Source organism: Thermobia domestica, chromosome 13 (genome assembly GCF_964235325.1).
Source record: "Thermobia domestica chromosome 13, izTheDome1.hap1.1, whole genome shotgun sequence".
NCBI classification, from domain to species: domain Eukaryota; kingdom Metazoa; phylum Arthropoda; class Insecta; order Zygentoma; family Lepismatidae; genus Thermobia; species Thermobia domestica.
In genome coordinates this window covers 105,713,850-105,738,032 of record NC_137466.1, presented here as the reverse complement: position 1 = coordinate 105,738,032, position 24,183 = coordinate 105,713,850, and the positions used below count along the sequence as shown (strand labels likewise).

At 33.1% G+C, this 24,183-nt stretch overlaps 1 protein-coding gene across 5 annotated transcripts in view; it reads right to left on the bottom strand.

Moving 5' to 3' along the window:
* The window catches only part of cpo (RNA-binding protein), a 150,107-nt gene extending 127,492 nt beyond the window's left edge, over nt 1-22,615 (bottom strand). For all 5 annotated transcript variants that reach the window (XR_014128023.1, XM_081736211.1, XM_081736214.1 and 2 more), the window contains exons 1-2: nt 22,511-22,615; nt 11,989-12,042 (exon numbers count right to left, since the gene is read on the bottom strand). Coding sequence is in view for 4 of the 5 variants with exons in the window: in XM_081736211.1 (XP_081592337.1) it covers nt 11,989-12,042; nt 22,511-22,558 (102 nt within the window). In the remaining variant the exon portion in view is untranslated. The remainder of the gene's footprint in view (nt 1-11,988; nt 12,043-22,510) is intronic.
* Between the last annotated feature and the right edge of the window lie 1,568 nt (nt 22,616-24,183).

Here is a 24,183-nt window from a genome sequence, read left to right as displayed (position 1 = left end):
TCCATGTCCACTGTTGGCAGGGACAATTTTTTGCTTATTTTGAATCTATCTTAAAATCAAAGCATATCTGAAAATTTTGTTGAGAACATGTATGGGAATTATATTCTGTAGGGAATCTCTTACACAATCATTGCACATTGATGAAAACATTTTGGATTGCATCTGTATGACTCCCTTTACGCTAACATGAACCACCACCTTACGGTTTCTCGAATTCGAAATTCAGCGTATTGAAATTTAGCTTTTCCACGATTTTAAACAGCTCTAGTTCTGAAACTATGCACATTTCTCCACAAGTCTACATTAACTTCTCTTCTTTTGATGTGAGGAATCACCTCTTACAGTTCTCGAATATCAGGGTAAAGCCTTGCCTCCCGTTTTGGTCGTTGGGTGGTCTTTAAAAAATCAGTCAATAGCGCCGCACTTAAATTTTGTAACCAGTGACACAGCTCCACGACAGTCGTTGAGGAGGTTGGCGGCACTCACGTATTTGTTACTTTTCACGATTACCTTATAACTTTGGGTCTACATTCCAACAAGGTAAGTTTACTTATGTTACACCTACAGATCAGGTTACATTATTCACACCCAATTTTAACATTAATTTTGTACACAATACCACTAGGTGTAGTACGCTCAACAAGTAGTTATAACCTTTACAATAAAATGGCGTCACATGGGGCAATGCCGAACAAAGTTCTTTACCCCGGAGTGTTCGGTGTTACTCAATGGTGTCAAGTAAATGTTCAGCAATATTTAAATATTTCTTTATTTCTTCATATATTGACTTATTTGCTTCACAACAGTAGCCTTTGTTTAACCCAGGGATAAATGTCCTTTGAAATAAATCAGAATATAATAAAGAAGTTTGTTCATCTCCTTCATTGTGTTAAGTTCTATATGAAATATGTTTATTCAAGTAGAATTTTAATACATATTTCTACTGTATTTGTATTCAATTTCGTATCTTAAAAAGGGAGGGTTGTTCTAAACAGCATGTTTGGGATTACCTCGACCACCGGGACAATCTTGAGCACAGGTATATTATATAAATAAAATAAAGTAATAAATTTGGTTTGTAAGAGTTCTTCTTAGTTTTATTTGTACTTTAGTATGCAGAACACTCTCCAAATTTTCTAAGCACCAAGTATCTTAATTTTATCTCTGGAAATGTAAGAACTATTTATGTTACAAGTTTAAGCGTTTTGTGAATACCCCGGTTTTATATATGCTACAAACTAAGTGAAGTAACTCTACCTAATGTTTAAAATCTTATATATCGGAAACAACATTTCGCAAGATTTCTTCCCTTCGCTTGTAGTGATAAATTTTCACAAATGTGACTTCCCTCTAAAGCTGCCACTGATTGAGCCAAAGTTTGAGGAGCTAGTACAATACAGATATAGAATGATTAAATTGAGGTTTTAATCTAACATTTAAAAAAAATGTGGCAAATATTATTCTCAAGTTTATATTTTCTTTTGCAAATTTCCTCTTTCGTCATACTGTAGGGGTTCATGTTTCGAACGAACATATTAATACACATAATCATACAATGTTACTGTACATTAACATTCGCATTTGCAGATTGAAAGACGCGAATTTTCTGCAAGCTTTCGTTGGTATATCCATATCCAGAATTGACTATAGGTCTATATACATGTATATTGTATGTTTCGCTCAAGACGTAAATTAATTACGTAATATAATCAATAATGGTCTCAGCGCAGAATCCACACATGAGCTTACGCTACGCTGTACTGTACTGAGTTGTACATATAATTTTTGAATTGTGGTGTATATGTACGGTCGTTAACAAAAATATGTATCTATTCAGATCATTTACGAGTAGTACCGAGTCACTGTTGGGAATAAATATGTAACTGTTATACGAGTGTATGTCACCGTTGAAAGAAGACAAACAATAATAGGTATAATCTATCACTTGACAGTAAAAATCTGTTACAGCTGAATAAAAACTATCTATTACTATTAGCAGTGAATGAGATTCTTTCGACATAAACTTTTAATTTTCTCAATTCTCTCGCATGAGAATTTATCCTCAATCATGCCAGTTTGTTCACTTCGACGTGATTTATCGATCGATGTAGGCTGTCTCTTTCATCTTTGAACAATATTATAGTTAAACAAAAAGTTTAGGAGTTAAAAATGATTTGGGGCTATTAAGAAAAGTATAGGAGTTAATAATTTTGGACTGTATTTATAAACAAAAGGTTTAGGAATTAATAATAATTTTGGGCTATAAACAAAAAGTTTAGGAATTAATAATAATTTTGGGCTATATTTAACTATAACGTATATTGTCTGTCGTCTTGCTCGTGTCGTAATGACATTTTTGATGGCATATTTTAGTATCTATTTCATCACTGTCCTCAGCATTAACGTATCTATCAGTTTCTTCGTGATGGGGACAAATAGCCTCGCTGCTCACACTTCCATTACACCGAATTTATTCATTAATTCATTTATTATTTCGGTTTCTGCAAACTTCTCAAAGCTTCTGTCACTACTCTGGTTATTAATGTGTATTTAAAAATACAAAAAAAGGCTTTACCGTATACCGTACTTTTGAAAATAACTTTCAACGAACTTATTCGTCGGAACATTTGTAACTGTGAATTTATTTTAAAACTTTTAAAAGCAAACTAAAAATTACATAATAGACACCCCTTATTATTCTGAAAAACAAGGAAAAGTTCACTGTTCAAACATACGCGAACTTTTTTCTATTGTTTGCACATGATTTTATTTTATATATATATATATATATATATATATATATATATATATATGGCAAACATTTGTTAATGGACAGATATTAAATATTCCTCACAATTTAATATTGGATCTCAATTAAATACATTCAAAAAATGTAGGAAACTTTAAAAAAGGATTTTAAAAACTAAATAAACTGTAGAAAATAAGTGATTCTAATCCTATGAGAATACAAAAACTGAGTAAAAAAGGCCCTGAAGTCGCAGTAACAGCACCAACAAAGTGCTTAATTTACTCAGATAAAGAGAAAGAGAAGTTGACTGCTAGCAGTTGACGACGACCAACTGTGTTGTTGTGTATGTGTGTGTGTGTTGGGTTTCCTTGTGATACTGGTACGAGTATATGAGTATTGCTGCTTCTTGTGCATCTGGGGAAAAAGAGCTGGAAGGCGAAAATCCACGACCAGAGTGACCCCGTTTCCATGAGCGGACGCCAAACTATTTGCATGATATTACCGCAATCTTGTTTTTGCAAGCCAGCAACAGTTGCAGCGCGGAAACAGACACACACACAGAGAGAGGAAGAAATGAAGGAAGAGAAGGAATTGTCGAAAGGACAAGAGACAAAGACAAAATACTAAAAACATCTGCTCAGAAGAAGAAACCTCAACCGTTGCTTATACAAGAAAGAAAAAAATGAATATTTGGTACAGAATATATGTATATACATGTATATACTAGATATGGCGCGTTAGTAGTATCTCGCCATATACAATATATAAATGTCCTGTGCTAGAACGTTAAAGAAAAAGAATTTCATCAGGAAAGAACTCGTTTAGTAATACAAACGGCGAGACTAAAGTTAAATGAAGTACAATAGTACATATGTCAAATTTTCGATCTATCGATAGTCTTTGGAAAAAATAAAAGTAAAGTGGAAAACAAGAATTGAAATAGCTTTTAATTATAGTGGAGCATTGTTGTTTAATTATAGTGGAGTCAAGTTGAGAATCTTTCTTGGGTACCGAGGGTGTATGTGATGTCTAACTGAAGTTCAAGGTGGGATCCGAAATACGGCAAAGCGTTTAAATTTCAATATTCTTCCACAGGGAATTAAACCCGAGACCACGTGCACCAAAGGTGCGCGCACTACTCACAAGACTAGCGGATAGGGTTGAAATGTACCTTTTGTACCTACGATGAGGATCCTATTAACGTAAATTATGAAAGTTATCGGTGTTCTGTGATGACATGTGAAATAATTTGACGACATATAGGGAGCTAAAACGTTGTAGGGCATGCAGTATACGAGACATTTCTGAATATATAACATAGGAGCTGAATTATACGATGAGGCAGGGAACGATAAAAGATAGACCAGAAAAGGGGGAGGGAATGAAGTGCGAGGGGGCAGTCAAAAAGTTCCCGGAATGTTGTTATAGTTTTGGAATTTGTGACGCAATCACAATGAATCTTATGCAATACCGTCCTTAGGTTGCCTAACACGTCATAACAGGCAGTGTACGAGTAGTGTGGTTGAATCGAGAAATGTGTCGTGATCAGTTGGTGCAATTTCACAGATCAAGCAACACTCAAACATTAAGTTCATGTGTAAATTGGGAAAAATCTGCTTCAGAGACTTTGATAGCCTAAAAGAAAGTTTAGCACCAACGGACGTTTGGCTCTATCCAAAGCTAAAGATGGGACTTTTCCGTTTCGCCAGGGTAGAAGAGATCAAAACCAACGCGACTCCTGGAATTCGGAAGATGCCAAACGAAGACTTTTGTCAGTGTTTCTAGCAATCGCAAGATTGCTGAAATAAGTGTGTATGTGTTCCGATTAAATAAATGTGTACTTACATTGTAGTAATAAAGAATTACAACAAAATTTCAGGAACTTTTTGACTATCCTTCGTAGGTGGAATGAAATAACACAAGGTTAGCGGTGTTCGATTCACGAGTTATATCCCTCAATTCCACTCCAAATGAAAGGTGCACTAGAAGCTAAAAGGTGGAGAGTTATATATTGTATTACTCTAGATAAGTTTACTTTTCTTAAGTGTTTTCATCATTATATTTTAGAAACTTGCCGTAAATCCACGAGTAGTGTATCTGCAAAACTACTGACTACAGCTTGTTTTCTATCAACGCTAAGTGTGCTACCTTCTTGCTCTGCGTAAGGGGGTTGCTGAGAAAACCGAGCAGCAAATTATGCCATCGTGGAGCATCTAGTTGGAAGTGGCAGCACTAGACCAAACGAACAAATATATACCTTTTAGTTTGAACATTTTTTGAACGTCGAGAACATGAAGAATGGGGTCTACTATTAACGTGGGGTCCGAGCCATGATCCCGGAGCTTGAATGCGATGCAGTTGACGAATATACAAACCATCCATCATCATCTGGATTGCAGAATTATGTCACAACAAGTAATTTTTGAAAATCATTAAGACTAAATTGTCCAGCACTATAACTGCCTTGGACAGTAGTGAATAGTGAGAAGGTGCAGTGTGAATTTCTGTGTGTAATTGTTCAGTTATTTGTAGTGCAAACTGGGAGACCTTTTCGATTTTTAAAGAGGACAAATTGTGACTACTCCGTTAAGTTGAAGAAACTATATCCAAGATTGCAAGTGTTTCAAGTTTATTGAGATTAAGTGTCCAAGATGACGCTACACAGTAAAGAGAGAAGGATAAGAAAACGACAACTATTATTATTATTATTATTATTATTATTATTATTATTATTATTATTATTATTATTATTATTATTAGACGTCACGAGAGAACTGTTACCAAAACAAACTTTTCATACACTCCGAAACTCTAAGCCGGAAGAGAGACTCATATAATGGAAAACATTGGTCAAAATTATCCGAGACCACAAGTTTAATTAGGTTTCTATTACTTTGTTGTATCAGACAAACATATGAAAGCAACATTCTAATGCATGCACATACATATTTTAGTACATAATTATTTGCATTGCGTAAACTGGTGTTCACTATGCGAGTAAAATGAGTCCAAAAAACTAGAAACACACTTCAACAAATTCAACTAATGTAACGCTAGAATCACAGTCAAATGTTTCCTGTACAGTCATGTTTTAAAAAAAGATTTGAACACTCATTTTCGTTAGCAGATTCTCTAGTATGACTTTTAGCCGTATGTTTTGATACTGTAAGCTTCTAACAAGGTCTTCAACGAGAGACAGAATATACATGTGTATCTGTACAACCATAATGTATATTTTTGTATGTACTTTTTAAGTATTGTTAATATTTACGGGTAAAAGTGCTATTTTAAAGGCACAAGCAATTAAGAAGAATATAAAGAAATAATTTAAATATTTGTATTAATCTCGTTGCTATGACAATTTGTTTATCTGTTTGATGTCGTTGTTATGGTAACTATAAAAGATAGAACAGAACGAAGAGCCAGCCATCTTGAATAGACTGAATGTATAATATTTTAAAGAGACAAACAAGATATATGTTGAAAGTGAATATATATACATTCAAAAATGTATAATTGTGTTGTTTAATTCATGATAATCTCGTGAACTATATAAATATACATTTCGAATCAGAGAATGTAACGTAACGAAAGTAAATAACGTTACATATTTATATGGTGCCGGAAACGTGGAACTTTGAGATAAGTCCGAAGTATTAGTAAGCTATCTCACTCAGCATCACGGATTATCTATTACTACGTAATAAAAGAAAAATATACCGAAGACTTAAAATGGATACCAATACAGGAGCTGGAACTGAAGATGTCAATATTCCAGCAACTGAGACTTCAACGGACGTGATCGATCTTTCACGACACTTAGGACAGCAGATGGATTCCAGATTAGAACAAGTATCGCAAAATTTGGATTCCAGATTGGAACAAGTGGCACAGCAAATAGTACAGCAGATGGATTCCAAATTGGACTCTAGATTGGAACAATTAACACAAAATTTGGATGAAAGATTGGAACAAGTGGCATAAGAAATAGGACAGCAGATGGATTCCAGATTGGAACAAGTAACACAGCAAATAAATACCAAATTGGAAATAACCGACAATAGAATAGAACAAATTATTCATAGCTTTGCAGTAGTGAGAAGTACTGTTGCTGTAGTGGAAACGCAAGTAAACGAACATACAGACCAAATTCGAAGACTGCAAGAAGAGATTCATACCATCAAAGAGAAAATCAATACGGCCAGTGTAATCCTGATATTGCCCTCAACGTTGTGTATGAGGAACATAGGAGAAATGTGTCAAGACCCTGTGAAGAAGACAACAACTAATCAGAAGGCTATTTTGAAAGGGAGGACACCATCTCTAATATCGAGGACGAAAAAAGAAGACCACGTCGCAGGAACCGTACACACGTAAAAATCCCAACATCTAAGGTATTTTAGTAATAATAATAGTCGCGTGAAATTCAGTGAAATAAGATCATTAACTAAATTCAGCCGCAGATCTGAAGATATCCCAGCGAGTACATTTTTAGAGAAATTTGAGGAAGAGAGTGTGAATTAATTGTAATAGATAAGGCTAACTTTCTCGAAATCTTACCGCATATTTTCTTACCACCTTGTTCGGTTTGGTACAAAGCAATATAAGAGGTAGTCTGCGTAATTATTCCGATCTTAAAAATGCATTGTTAGCAAATTTCAAGAATGAATTTATGTTAGCACACCGGGATGCCCAAATTAGAAACAGACGTTTTGATCCTAAAGTGGACAAAATTCTTACAGATTTTTTAATCTCTGCGTATAATGATCTGAAACAGATCAATCCATATCAGCAGGAATCACGTATTATCGCATGAATAAGAATATTATTACCGTTTAGGTTACACAAAGTATTGGTCTCCGCAATGTATTAATTTTAATCACTTAATAATGATAGTTCAAAATTATGAAAGTCAAACTAGACTGTAAGGTAATAATAACAAATCAAGCTAACTATGTTCCTGTTCGAAATATCAATGTTAGAGAAGATTGTAATCGTAATACGAGAGGTAATGTTAGATTTTCTCGTAATGGCAATAGACCAAACCTAATTTCAGAAGAAATAGAAATAATAATCGTACCGTTTTTAGGAATAATGTAAATAATCGGGCTAATTTCTCACCAACTCCTAGATTTCGTAGTAATTACATAGATGGTAGAAATTTTAGAAATAGAAACCAAAGAGTTGGTGAAGTAAATAACACACCAGACTGTACTGAAGATTGTGCTACTCAATGTAACCTAATCGAATCTTTTAGTAATGTAACTTAAGCTAAAGTTATGGCGTCCGTCAAAGCATAGCAGAAGTAAATGGATGCAATTAGTTGAAAAGTTAGTTCCTACAGAAGTTTTATCTAAGAATAATATAGATAATATCGAAGTTTCAGGTTACTCCTTAGTGTAATCAATTCTCTATTGTGTGATTATTCTTTTTGTGATATCAATTGGTTTAGGTTTTGTTTCACTTTGAATATTGTTCAGATTTCAGTGTAATTTTTACTTCGTTCACATTCTATGCAACTACATCTATACATCGATACAAACATTGTCTATCAATTTTGTTAAATATTCCCGAACAAATTAAACATGTTACGTTGTATTTTAACTCACACCAACTTTATTGTTAACGAGTATAAATGGCATTGAGTTAAAGAATGTATTTAGGACCTAAAAGTGATTAACAAACTCATCCTATTTCTTTGAATGTGTCTTTCTCGTCGGTAATTTTATAGAATTAAAATAATATATTATTTTATGAATCGTAATTGTTATATATATGAGGGCTATTCAAAAGGTAAGATAACTATCGTATATAAAATGTCTAACGGTCCAGGATTCTTTCTTTAATTGTAATCAATTTAAAGAAGTCCCATAGTTCGGGAGCCATTATACAACGATAATGTATATTTTGTATGCACTTTTTAGGTATTGTTAATATTTACGGGCAAGAGTGCTATTTTAAAGGCACAAGCAATTAAGAAGAAAAATATAAAGAAATAATTTCAATATTTGTATCATATTGAAATATTTCTTAATTTCGTAGCTATGAAATTTGTTTATGTGTGATATGTCGTTCTTATGGTAACTATAAAAGATAGAGCAGAACGAAGAGCCATCGTGTATACTTGTATAGACTGAATGTATAATATTTTAAGGTGACAAACAAGATATATGTTGAAAGTGAAAATATATTATTTATATATATATATATATATATATATATATATATATATATATATATATATTCAAAAGTGTATAATTGTGTGGTTTGATTCCTGATAATCTCGTGAACTGTATAAATATAATTTCGAATCAGGGAATGTAACGTAGCGAAAGTAAATAACGTTACATCTGTAGATAGTACTATTCATTTTTACAGGAGCATTTAACTGCAGTTATATCCGTGGAGAAATGTACAATGTTTCGGTTGAGTGTTCAATTTTTTAAACATTATACTACAAAGATCTAACAGAAATCTAAGCTTTTATAATCCAGGGGCTAAATTCCTTTTTCATTTCGAATATCATGTAAAATGTTATTTTCCTTTGCTCCCGGAAAATAACTATTACTGTTTGCTAAATTTACTGTTAATTAATACAACACACGGTTTGCTTACTCGTTCATTTCGGTTTTTCTTAAGAACACGGTCTCCATAGTGGGCAAATAAACAAAATGTTTCGCTAGCTTCCTCCAATAAGTTTAAAATATTCTTCTTTATTTATAAATGGATAGTCAAAATCAGTGGCGTATTTGGGGGAACTTCCGGGCGTAAGCCCCCCGAAATCTTACTTACTATAGTAAAGTATATGAAATATTTTGCAGAATTTTCACATTTTCAGGTTAAGCCGCCCCGAAAGTTAGCAAAGCCTCCAGAAACAAAATCGTAAATACGCCACTGGTCAAAATATTTAGTGATTATTTAAGTACTTTTTTCGCTACACCATTCTTTACCAAGTGCTTGTCTTACAAACAGAAAAGCAATGTGTTGAACGCCAACCGCTCTTTCTATTTTCAATTTATTAAGCAGTAGTCCGTTTAATATACTCAAGTCATGGACGAGGAATATTGATTTTAACTTTTATTGCTTTCATATGAGGATTGGGAACGCAACTGTTGTAGATAATACAGCTATTGAGTTTAAGAACGTAAGAAGAAAGAAAGAAGCACTCCCACGCTGCAATGAAATATATGAGACGGGAAAGCAGCCAAAAGATTCCTTAACAACAACGACTAAAACTCGAACCCACAAAAAATGTTAAGGCAGCAGAAGTATTAGTCTCGCACCGCATGCAAAGAATTTATTTTTCGAATGCTGAACACAAAGTTGAAGAGGAACAGTGAAATTGGCAGACAGAAGGGCACAAGGGGGAAGATTCTCCTATTAAGAGCTATTAGGTGTAAGATTTATATTTTAAAAGGCAAAGAAGAGTCGAGTCTTTAGTGTTTATGTCTTGAATTCTATAACCTGTGATGGAGTACACTAGCAAATTTTAGTCTGATGCTAAAGGCTGAAATACAAAGATAGGAATTAAAAACTTCTATTATCGTAGAAAAACTTCTATTTGAGTCAACAAACAAGCATTAGAACAGAACAAATGTGAAAGGAAGCTAATTAGAATCAAAATCTGCTAAGAGAAAATAGCCAAATTTATTTAGCAAAGGCAATGTTACAGTAGAATGCAAAACAGTTAAGTGTATTCAATTTCCATTGATATGTATCTTGCACCCGAATCAGAACAGAAAATAAATTTAAAGATATAAACGTACGAAAGAAACTGTCAACATGACAGTATTGGTCGTTTTACTATTTAAAAGAAACATACAGAGAAAACTAAAAAGTACAATAATAAAAGTATCGCTTTTATCAACTATTTTCTTCGTGCTTCTATCGAAGTGTGTTATTGCTCATGTAGCTAATTATTCTCAGAGGCAGCACCAGAATTCATGCATGGGACCTACGCAACCATAACGCGTAAGATCTGAATATCGACCATAAATTATTAAAGATTAAAGAAAGGCAAGAGTACACGGATCACGAGAGAGCTTTTCCAAATCTCTCTTTCAATATTGTACTAACTACAACTTACTCTTTAGAAGTATGTATCCAGTCTGTATCTATAAATAAACACGTAAATTATGGAATATATTCTTAAAGTTTAAGGTAATCTTGGAATAATTAGAGGGTCAGTAACGGAGAGATTGGAAATAGATAAAGCAGATGATTGGCGGTTAGTGTGTGCCAAAATTACGTTAAATAGGTAACTGAATAGTTGGATTAATAAAGAGAAGTAGATTTGATGGTGTTACCTATATGTCGTAGAAGATCCCACTGCAACAGCTCTTATTTTTAACAGACTTCATAAACAGACTTCATAATAATTCAACCCGTATGTGTTCTGGATAACGTAAAGTAACATCGACTTCGAGATTTCTTTTTTGTTTGAAAGAGTATATCTTCCCGGTACAAATTTCTTTAGGATCTGATGATAATCTTTGGATCTAGATTATGAAACATCTCAACGGACGCTGGGTTATTTACGGAAAAAGTGACTTGTTTATAGGCAACCATAATTTCTTTTGTGTGATTATGGTTGCATAAGAACATAGTGTTGTGCTGCAAAGTTTCGGAACAACAACATTTTAGACAAGTAGGTTATATGTGTGAAGTATATTAAGAGTTTTTAAAAAATCAAGTTTTATACTTATTACTTTAACATAATCTTACAGATATTACTTTAATACATTTTTAAAAGAATATTTACGTATTTTTGAGAAAGTAGCAAGAGAGAGTCATTGGTTCGCATATTTTGTACAGAAGGTCTTAAGTAAATAAGATTACAACAGTTCGAATTATTCGGACTACAGGTGTTTGAAATGGATGTGTTTGGATGTTATAAAATGGTTGCACAGGCTTTTTCATGCTAGCAAAAACCTTTCTTAAGATATCTAGATATGATCTGATTAGTAGATAACATTACAAGAATAGGTACGATTTGATCATATGACTTGTAACATTACAGACATGTGAGAGATTTTATTTATGGCTAAGAGTAATGTATGATCTGTGGATAATAACTTTACTGATAAATGATTACTACACCTTGGTCTCTTCCCCCGAAGTGTGGAACCAATAGGGACGTTATTTATTCCCTGAACTTAAACACAAGCCCACATACTATATACAACAGTGCGCGCATTACAAGTAGCATAAAAATACAAGTCAAATTTCAATATACTTACCGAAGCGGTTTTACCATTCTTGCTTGTTACTTTGAGAAGTGAGCCTTCATAACCCTGTAAAAAATACAAACAAGAATAAATATGTGGATCTTACTTAAAGAATACACATAATACAATTAAAATATTAAGAATATATATTTTTTTAAATAGCGAATTACTACTTTCGACAAAGTTATTTTTGCTAACAATTAAGTTTTAAAACCTAAACAACTAATTTTAATATATGGGTCACAATGCAGTAAATATTTTTAGTTCCAAATTTTAAACAAATAATGATAAAATAATTTTATACTCTGGCAATCATAGTTGAAAAGTAAGTTGATAAATTAGTGCTCACTCCGCTTTCCTTGACCTTTTTTGAATATAAGTTTAAAATAATGATTATATATATATATATATATATATATATATATATATATATATATATATATATATATATATATATATATATATATATATATATATATATATATATATATAATAGAAAGTGAGCTAGATTGTATCTGCGAAATATTATTACATGCGCTAACATTTGTTTTTAAGACTTTTCTTACAGTGTATAAAATTGGGTGACCAATCATTATGACGTCAGAACTGCGTATTCAATTTTGGCTATAAGATTTGGAAAAATACATTTAATATCACTTTATATATACTACCTGTCTGACATTCTACATTGTTGATAATATTCGTTGTCTGTAAGTTATTTACTACATTTCTGTTTTTAAAAAGGATGAACTAGTATGTGTCGAGTGTCATTCCACAAACGACGTCGAAATAGACCAACTTTGTAGCAATAAACTCACATTCTACATTTGGATAGACCCACAGATTTGTGGCAAAATTTGAACAAATGGTGAAGATAAGGGATGGTTCAACGTTATAGATTTGTTGCGTATGACAAAAATGAAACACATGTATCATGGATATTTGTATATTAGGTAGTAATTAGCTGCGAGAAAAAGTAGCATTTATATACCGGGTGTGTGTTCAGACATCTTGAACTGTTATAAAAATATTTTCTAACCTACAAGATTAAATCTCTGAGAAAAAGTAATGTTATGTTTCTTCAACAAGTGGCAGCACAACTGTCGGTCTACCTTCGCAACCCAGTTAGTGGCAAGAGAGTAACATCAACATGGCGGATGGATGTTTGAGCTTTGAAGAGCTAAGCATGTTATTGAGTGGTACTGGAAGTTTGAGAATATTACTGCGGTTCAGAGACAGAGGAGGCGTGAGTATAAAATTGATCCATCTTCAAGGGTAACAATTGTACGTCTACGAGACAAGTTTGAGGTCATGGAAAAATGTCTGACGTGCAGATGGCCTAATCAGAGCAACCTCGCACTAGTGCTGAATCCTCAGTTGCGGTGTCTGGTACTGTTTCAGCGTTCACCGCAAAAACCTTCAAGGCAAGGGTCACGTGAGAGCGGTGTAAGTGCTGTGCGTACTGAACAAAGTTAAGCTGCACGTGTACATTCCGAGGTCGGCGCAACAGCTATTTGACGACGACCCCGATTGAAGGATATACTTTTGTGACTGGTTCAAGAGATGGTTCACGTGAACCACGATTTATGGATACCACACCACTGTTTTGTTGGATGAAGCACAATTTCAACTTGATAGAACTGTCAATAAGTATAATGTATGTACTGGGCTGAAGATAATTCCAACATTGTTGAAAAAAGTACGAATTTGCCTGGTCCAAATGTGTGGTGCGGTTTGTCTCCTAGGGGACTCATTGGGCCTCTCAGTTTTGACGGCACTGTGACTGGAAGAAAAGTTCAAACAATGCTTGCTGATCCCATTTTCCCTGCCATTTGTGCAATGTATGGTAATGACATGTTTTATTACTGACACGATGGCGCTCCCCCGTAATGTCATAAGAATGTGTGAGCATAATCAGGGTCAGGATCAAAATGTACCAGGTCAGTAGATAGGAGATGAGAACAATTGAGTTTCCTGCATGTTATCCAGAACTTAAGCCACTTGATTTTTTCTTATGAGATACAGTAAAAGATGAGATGTACCGTCGTAAACTACGTAGCCTGGGCACACTGGGATGATATTTAAACGGGTTTACATAAATTTCATTAGACACTTTGGTGCGGAGTACAGAATTAGTCGTGATTCGTATTCAGAAATGCTGAAGGCCACTATTTTGAACATTCTAAACTACCATTTAGAACATTCAGTTTGATCAGAAAGTGTACTTATTTTTCAAATTGAACTGTAGCCTTACCTTTCGCACAAATTTAGTCTTGTAAATCTGAAAATAAGTTTTCTACGACAGTTCAAAGTTTGTATATTTTTTTGACGCGCCCGATGTGTTCAGTTCCTTACCACTGTATGAAAGTAAACGAGCTATGTTTTACCTTCAAATCTTATTTTAATTTGAGGTATCATTACTTGTCATTTATTACTTGTACTAGGTAATATGCGAACTTCTACAATATCTATATCTCAATTGTTTCATAGAATTACTTACAAGTAAAAGAATAATCGGATCGAATAGAGTAAAGCTGATCTGGCAGAAATTGGAAATTTTGGGTTCTACTCAATGCATTACTCTGTAGGAATGAGTTCAGCGAGTATGATTTTCAGGCATTAAACTATCAGTTACATACATAAATTTGATTTTATGATAAACATTTACTCGGAAAACGGATTCGGAGATACCAAGTTGAGCTAATAGAGAAAATCAATCAAATATTTAATTTATGTAAATTCTAAAATGAAGTTTTCTCAAAGTTGAGACGTAATACACTTTTTTCTCGTATATAAGAAGGGTAGAAACAACTGGATCCGTTTCAGAGCTAAAATGTACGTATCTCCGGAGATTTTACGTCAATATCGCTCCTAAAGGAGTTTTAAAAATGTCTGAACCTAGCTAAGTCGCCTTCTCGTGTTTAGAAACAATAGAGCAACCCTATTTCATGTAGTTTAGCCTTCCCGAAATTAGTTTCTATTAAGTTGTCTCAGCCTCAGATTTACATGATAAAAACATTATCAGTGACTACGTTTGATGATTGGTTCATCTGGTTTTAATGGATTCTTTTTCTTTCTTATTCTTCCTGATTATTCACTTTAAGTAATTCTTAACGTAATTATTCTTTCATAAATCGAGCTCCATAGCATCTGAATGGTATGCATAAGGGCTTTTGGTATGGAAAATGCAGTTCAATTCCCGGTAGGAGTTCGATTCCACGTTAAGCTGTAAGTCCACGTTTCACATAGCATCCGTGCTGAAGAGGACGCTGAACTCCAATAATGTTATTATCCAAACACTCAGACAAAACACAGCGAAGCTTAACAGCAATATAATTTTCCTAATGAACTATATACACACTACTACTAATGCTACTATGAATAATAATAATAATAATAATTATTATTATTATTATTATTATTATTAGTAGTAGTAGTAGTAGTATTAGTAGTAGTAGTGGTGGTTGTATTAGTAGTAGTAGTAGAAAGGAGAACGGTGCCTCACAAGGAATGATTTCCATTTATAAAAAAGTTTAGAGCATCCGAAAAGTGGATTTAAAGACCCCCTGAAGATTTGACTTCTTCCAAAATTGTAGCTGCTAATGGATATATTATAAATTATAGATATGACGCAATAAGGTTTTACTATCGTGAATTCAGACATTTGTTTTACATAAATCAAAAACATCTTCGAATGCGCGTAAACAATCAATAACAAACTTTAATAACACATTACACACTATACAGGCTATTACTTTCACAAAGTATTCTGGTTTATCTAAAAAGTCATTGCTGGGATTCACGATCCTCAAATCTTTATTGCTCCATAAATTCTTTGTTTATGATTACTATCAGCTACAGTTTGGGGAAACGTCAAACCATAAACATTTTCCTCAATTGCTAAACCCATGTTTCAGTTAGAAAGCATTTCCTGCTGGAGAATTGGGCGCTTACTTTAGTATGAAGTGTCCCTGATTCAATTCGTGACCATGAGAGCTTGTGGCGGGTACTATCGTGTCTTTCGTTCTAGATCCTCCATTGCCAAACTTTTCATCATTCACTTCCATGTATTTAATACTTCAAGCTATGAGGCATAATCGAAGGACGTTAACATTTAACTTAACTTTTTAAGCATTAATGGCATTTTGTATAATGAAATAAAGTAGTAAGAAATTTTACCAATGTTCGTTAAACACGCTAATAGCAATTGTATCTAACGTAATACTTAACGATTTGTTTAAATAAATGACTTTATCATATCTAATAATAAATAAGGAAGTTAATTCAGCATTTAATTATTTTGACAAGATGTCCAATAATACTTCACATTTATTTTACGGTACTAAACGAAAGATAGCAAAAAGTCACTTACAAGCCTAAAATTTTCCGATGGAAAATGTTCGTTCCAAGTTTTCACTCCTAGAGCAATACCACAATGTAAAATACTCTTTTTCTGCTTCTCCGCATTCTTCATAGAACAGGATTAACTTTCACAAACGGTTTTAGTGCTTTGCAGCGAGATATATGATATGATGCTTTTGAAAATTGATGTCACTATACGTAATACAAATTGTTAAGCTGAAAATATCTCCTCCACCACAATTTCGAAGAGAAATCTCTGCTTCTGTTTATACTCGTATAATTATTACTCTATTCCAGGAATAGAATATATTACTCTTATTACGTTTTATTATTCCCTTCAATACAGAAACTGGAATTGACCACATTCAATTGTGAAACAACAGCATCTTGATAAAGTAGATAGGAAATTGTCTTTATGTTATTACTATATGCTTGTATGCAAACTAGTATCTAACACGCAACACATTTTACTTCCAAATCTGTTTCCAGGAAAAAGCAATTAATGCGCTGCATTCTATCTGCCTCGTTTATCTTCATGTGAAATCTATTAATGCCAATTTTAAGAAGCTTCTTTTTTAGTTATACTTTGCAACTAAGTTCTGAAAGGGGTCCCTCAAGTTAACAATGCTGAAGAGAGATATTATGAAGTTATAAAGGGTGTTTTAAAGATCGTTAAATCAATACATTTAAATATGATTTTGCTTACTTTAATTTCTAGAAATGTTCTGAAAAAAAAAAATATCACGTCTTTCTCTCACAAGTCTGGGCTCCTGACGTTTGTCGGAATTGCTCCACCTCTCTTATAGGTAGTACTGGTGACATGTGTGGATTCAACTTTAGCTACACATTCAAAACACACACAAACTATTAATTTGAGAATTTATTGAGTGAAACATAAAAATAATTGCTTCGATTGCTTGAGTTCAATGGAACAAACTTAACTGTGGAGTTAACGGTGGCTCAGTAATCCGATGTAAGTGGTGAAGTCTATACCTATTCCGTTTATAAATATAATGGATTTAATTGTTATAATTATCTGACAACCCTCAGCTTATGAGTTGATGAGCTTATGAGTCAATATTACCGATTACGACACGAGATAAAGTGGCAATAACAACACCATGGCAATCACGAAAATCGAATTGAGGTAAACAGCACGTAGTCGATGGGTTACCGCCAGAGAGGACATAAGGTACTCGCCACAGTAAAGTCTGTGGTCAATTCAGGAGCGGATCACTGAGCCTTATCCATCTCTCAACTTACTCGATTTAAAAATACTAAAGTAGGCTTAGAAATCCATAAATGAAGGGTGGTGAAAGCCGATACGTTGATCACAAACCACCTTATTAAAAAACAATGCCGTTTGCACAACAAAGCTTTTAATTTTATTTTGGGAACAGTAACAAATATTAAGAGTTTGCGTTTCGTAATTTTATGCTCACAAACGAAAATCATAGAAAACTTCTATCTGGCAACACTGTCAGGGATACCCCCATGGCAATGTCTTTTGTTAGTTCATCCTTCATCGTTGCCATAGTAACGCCAGCCGCGCTTTTTTGTTCTTTTCTTCCTTTTACCAACTTACAAGGAGCTTCCATAGCTAATATCTTGGACAAATAAGTAATTTTACTTCACTTCAAATGGAATGATGGAACAACTGGAATTTCCTTTTGCTGAAAGTTGACTTATAAAATCTCTTCCCCAACACTTCTATTAACAACAAATTGAAATTGTAGCTTTTGTATACACAGAGATTTGTCTGTTAAGCCTTCAAATTCTTCATTTGAATGGAATAGTGTACTTAAAAATTTACTAACTATGTACATGGGAAAGCTTCAGGGTAACATTTAGGATTAACGTAGTGCCTGATTTACAACAACCAAGGAAAATATTATTTATGCCCAGTATTCTATTATAACTGAATCTAATAACTATCTCAACTTGGACTAAGCGTTGGCTTGCCTTGACTGACGACACTGTATGATAAAATATATCCAACATACTTGCGTCTAACCACCTGGCTTTATTATTATTAATATCATCAATAATAATCATTTTTAAACAAGTTTAGCTTAATCTTAAGAATTATGTTTAAGGTTTACGAAGTCTTTGTGAAGCCATTGTAAACTCTTATAATTCTAAGAGGCAGTTAACACCGATTTAATTGTACAATCTGCGACGAGAAGTAACGAGTATATTGTACTTCCAGACTTATATAGGGAGATGCTATTTTCTTTTGTAGAAGACTGTATATTGCATATTCCTGATTTTAAAACTAAATTTCCCTTCTATATCTCGTAATATATTGTAAACTACTCTTCTCTCTATGTTCCAGCAGTCTGACAACTTTTTCTTTAAAATCTCCTCACCTAGCTAATTATATATAAAAAAATCCATTACTTTTATATTATCTCATTTCCTTGTCCAGCACATGTATCCGCGTTTTAATATTTCAAAATGTAAAGGTTTCTGTGTTGTTGAACTTAGATTAATAGAATTTTCTTATTGCTTTTATTCTTATTAGGACAGGTCTTTGGACTTACTTATTCTGGTTTTATAGCATTTGATAAGCTTTATTCTTCCGTACATTCATTTACCTGACAATTGGATTAATACCATTTTAAGTTTTTATTGAATATTATTGCAGATTTGAGTTTATATTTCACGATAGTACTTTCTATTTGATATGTTTATCATTTTTCCATTTTTTGCTGCATGGTTGTTCAACAAGCACTAGGTTTTCTTTAGATACTACAGGTACTTCATTTATTTCCTCTTTGAATGATACGGATCGCATTGCTTTTAGGTCTCAAGTACTTCAATATAATTTATGCTTAAAGGTTGGTGAATTTTCAGGTAGCATTATAGCTGTGGTTATTTTCGATCAAACTCTTATACGAATTGTGCAGTTATTTTTGAGGATTACTTCTCCGTTTTTGTTTCTCAAACGCTTAATCTACGAAGTTAAACAATTCGAGGATTTGTAGGTGAACTGTTCAATTTTAGTTATGTTCTATCTAATGTACACTCATGTCCAAAATGACTGTCGCATATCTATAACTGTCTTCTTGTAAGAATATATGATGATGATGATTTTGCAGGATACTTTTAATACTGATACTATGTGTATAATCGGGAAATGTATATTTGTGGTAAATTTCATAGAAAGAGAATTATAAATACGAAAATTAGAATGAGTAAAACAAAATGTTGCTAAATGGACAAGAAAGTTTTATGTTCTTATTTACTGCTCGTTTGGCATGAAATTTTTCACATACATGTCTTTGCAGATTATACACATACTAACATTATAAGAAGTACCGGGCGAATTCATTATCAAATTATAATCCTACAAGAACATATTTATAGACATGTGACAATAATTTTGGACATGAGTGTACTTCTAGTGAATGAATCTGTCTTTTTCTTCATATATTTTCTATGTCTAAAAGTAAGGATGAAAAATTCTTGTTCTTCCAATCGTCTTAATCCAATCGCATCATCTAAGTTGTCGCAAAGACTGTTTCCATTTCCCTTTATTTTTGTGTTTTCTATTTCTATTTCTTCATCTTTTACATATTTTTATGTAATTTCCTTCTCTCTTGGTACTTTATGTTGTTTTTCAAGATTTGTGTTTTTCCTTGTAATTCCTATTTCTCTCAAGATTCTCCCTAATAAGCTTGAAGTTTATATGTTCTCCCTCTCACTATTAGATATTTCTATTATATATCTTTAGAAATTATTGTTTCTTTCTTTCTCTCTCTCTCTCTCTCTCTCTCTCTCTGTGATATTTTCTTTCCCTTAAACACTGATGTTCGTTCATCATCTTTGTTTTCTTCTTCGTTATTCTCTTTTCCTTCTGTTTGAATTTTCTTTCCTTTAAATGTTTCGTTTTCTTTCCTCATCTGGGTACCTTCTATGATTCTTCCCATTCTTCATTGCCCTCACTTCATCTAATGCTTTCTCTGCCTTCTTTATCAATTAATCCTCATCTTTTCTTCATTATTTAATTATATTTTAGTTTATTGTCTTTGAAATTTTAATCTGAACATGTTGTTTTCGTGCATTCCAAAATTTTTCAATTTTCGTCTATGTAGTCCAAGTTCATTTCTTCTTTATAGTCAGTCTTCCAACATCTTCATCTGGGTACTTAAGATTTAACTTCTTCGTTTTATGCACTATTTTTACAACTTATCACAATATTTTTGTGAATTTACGTATTTCCATAGGCTCATTTCTAATTGGATTTTAATTTGCCTGTTTTGTATTATTCTCATTTTTCCAAGTGCTTCTCACAAATTTTCTGTTTTCCTTGTTAGATACTATGTGAAGTTACAACAATAATTATTCGGGTAACATCTCTTTATTATTTTTTCCCTTACGTATTACTTTATTGGACTTATTTTACTTTAGCGGTATCTTTCTAACTTAATTTCATTATAACCAACTTTACGAAAGACACTTTTCGAAAAAAAAATTTTTTATAATACAAAATACAGAAGCAACCTTTTATGTTTATGCAGACTTTTTTCAAAATTTTCGGTAAACCTTTTCTTCTGTTCTAGTTCCTTCTTGTACTGGCATTTCTAATTTTAATTTCCCTTCCTCTTTATTGATTATAATAATTTTATTTTTAATATAGAAGATTTTCTCTTCTTACAAATTCAGTTTTGTGTTAATATTTTCTGTTTCCCTTGATATACTGTATATTATATATATATATTAGATAGATAGATAGATAGATAATCTTCTTTTACTTCTTTATGCACAGTTATGCGTTATATTGATCTGCCATATTTTGCGCCATACACGCCTGAACTTAACTTTTGCATTACATTTTTGTTCCTTCTCTCGATCACTCTGAAAACACACACACACAGTGAAGACACTTTCTCGCATTTATCCAAAAGATAGAAGAAAAAGAAATGCTTTGTAATAAGCACTGGGAATGAATGCAAGTCAATATTTAATAAGGAGAAAGATTAAGTCGGACACTATTGAACATAGAGAGGAAATTGAACATAAAGAGGGTCTTATACCTTCCCAGTCGGCTTTTATGAGTGTAAGAAAGTTTTACAACTCACAGACAAGTGACTTACCGTCTTCGTTGATCTACGTATATTAATTAATATATTAGACTCTGTATTCGTGGTGTTACATGATTAAAAAGATTTTCTGTTACACACTACTATTCAATCTTATATCCACTTCTGACATGAGCGAGTTACTATTCCACAAATCTTGTTTAAAAGTTTAACCTATTATTTTATTATTAACAATTCGATTCCGAAACCTGTAGAAAAGAGTAGGAATCCAAGAAAGAGAGAAGTTATGAAAGTTGGAAAGTTTTGAAATACTCTCTTGCTATTAGATCATAAAAATAATTGTTTTTTTATATTATATTATATTATATATATTCAGTTCATTTGAGCTGAGGAACTATTGGACATATTTTGTATAATATTCAATGTATTGGGTAAAGTGCCATGCTGTTTTTCTCCTCTCAGCAGCAGAACTTTTTTCTTTCTTTATTTAACTAAAAAAAAGTAAGAAAGTGTTTTGATTACAGAAAAGAACATAAGACCTAATACATAAGAACCTAACATTCCCCTTCTTCCATTCGAGCTGAATTTTATTTCCCTATTAATACTCTCGTGGAGCGAAGCAGGGATACGAGGGGCATAGGGACACTTTCGCAGAGATTTTCAAATTTATGAAGAAATACCTTATCCTTGTTCTACATTTTGGTTTAGCTAACTCCCTAATACTAGTACTTTTCTTTCACGAATTATTTTGATGCTGAAGGCATGAGCTTTAAGGAAGCAAAAATAGTGAAAAGGACTCTGCAGTACAGCCAATCCTGGCTTTGATATCAAAGTATTGCCAACTGGCAAAAACAATGGGAAATGCGATTATTTACTTATTTAATTTTGCTTTATTGCTATCCTATAATGTGCGTGCTGAATATACTATTGGTTGTCAAAATTACATCCAACAACTTTTACCGAAAAATACACGGTAAGACACTGTGAAACATTTATATCAAATACTTCGCAGCGAAACTGATGATGATGTAGTAAAATTCGTAAAGTACTCCATGAACTACTACTGTCTTTGCTTGTATGTATTTTAAAGTATTTCGAATATTAATAAAATTTTTCTTGATACTTACATCATAGGCCCTAAACAGAAGATAGAGCTCTCTGGGTTTTGCATCCATTGGCAGTCCACTGACGAACAGCGTTCGAACCTATAAAAGAAAAATGAACCTTTATAACTGCTGCATTCAAGACTATGATGAGAAAAAGAAAATTAAGTCATCTCATTCAAACATGTGCAACTGTGTTTACATTAATATCTGATAAATGCAAGCGTACCCACAAACGAGGTTCTGACGTAATGTGCTTCTTTGGGGATGAAATAAAGAGAAATTTCATCTAGTTAGGAATTTGAAAAATATGTGTGAAAACATATATACACTTTTAATCAAGATCGTACCATGAAAGGGTATTTTAGAGCAAAAGCATTGAAATATTTAAAAGTAGATGGTTGTGATTGCTTTAGTTTGGACAGTGTTAGGAAAATGTATCGTGGGGGCAGTGCTTGTAAGTAGCCTTACAGCGGATGGTCACTCCTGAAAAATGAACGCGTAGCTGTACATGTTTGATATTTATCGTTCAGAATCTTCTAGGAGAGGACACTGATCAAAAAGGTTTAACAGCTCTCTCAGGCCAGTCATATTGAGTCACCGCAGGCAAATGCCGGGATAGTACCTACCATACAGATTTTAGGCCGCTTCCTTCCCCATTCCTTCCTTACTTCCCCCTTCCCCGAATAGTGTGCTCACCAAGGTACGTCATCCCTTATACGTGAGGGACTTAAGGCCATAGATGCCTGTAACGTCCAAAAATATGTAAGTGCTCGAGTTCCTAGCTAAACGGTTGACTTTAGAAGTGCTAAACTAACCGAATTATGACTTTAAAAGGTTCAATAGTTCATTGAAGTAGTAACAAAAGTCAGCTATTGTATCTCAACCCAATACAATGAAGCAGTAAATAATTCTGAAAGCCATCTTTAATACATAGTATCCGTCTATAATCTTGGTTTACTCCAAGGCTTTCTATTCAAAAGGGTCTATTCAGGAAATTACCTCTTAAAACTATGAAACTAGACATAATTTCAGTGCGAGAGACGTGTCGCATTCACTCTTAGAGCTCGTTAGTTATTCGCACTATATGTGATAGGTTCACAATGCATTAAATTCTACAATGTGTAAGTTTTTTTTTTTTTAACTTATCAATCCTTTTAAGCCATTGAAAGCTTTGGAAGTACCGTGAAAAGAAGCATAATTTCCCTTCCCACTGATTCGTATCATCAAAATAATTATAGAAGTACAAACTTAATCGTAGTAGAGAATAAGCCTGAAGTCCAAGGAACATGCCTAAATATTGCCTTTCATGATTTTTTATTTCGTATGTTTCAGTTACATTCTCCTAGTGGCATTAAATAATTATAACTATAATATGGAGAACTGTGTTTAACCAAACTTTAATATATCCTTTGAATAATTTTGAAAGAATACACTCAACAGTCTTAACCATGAAAAAACATGTATAACTATCACCAGAAAGTTTCATTAATTTCTTTTCAGCCTCCTCTTGTTTTTGTCCTGATTACAATAGAAAAACTCAATAAAAAGAGGGATTAACTTTAAGTGGCCTCTATATATTTCCAACAGGTCAGTTCGTTTTATAAATATACGATTTTCTTTCTTTCTTTCTTTCTTTGTCTCTCTCTCTCTGTATGTCTATGTTAGTGTGAAAAATCACTTTGAGGGACTGCGAG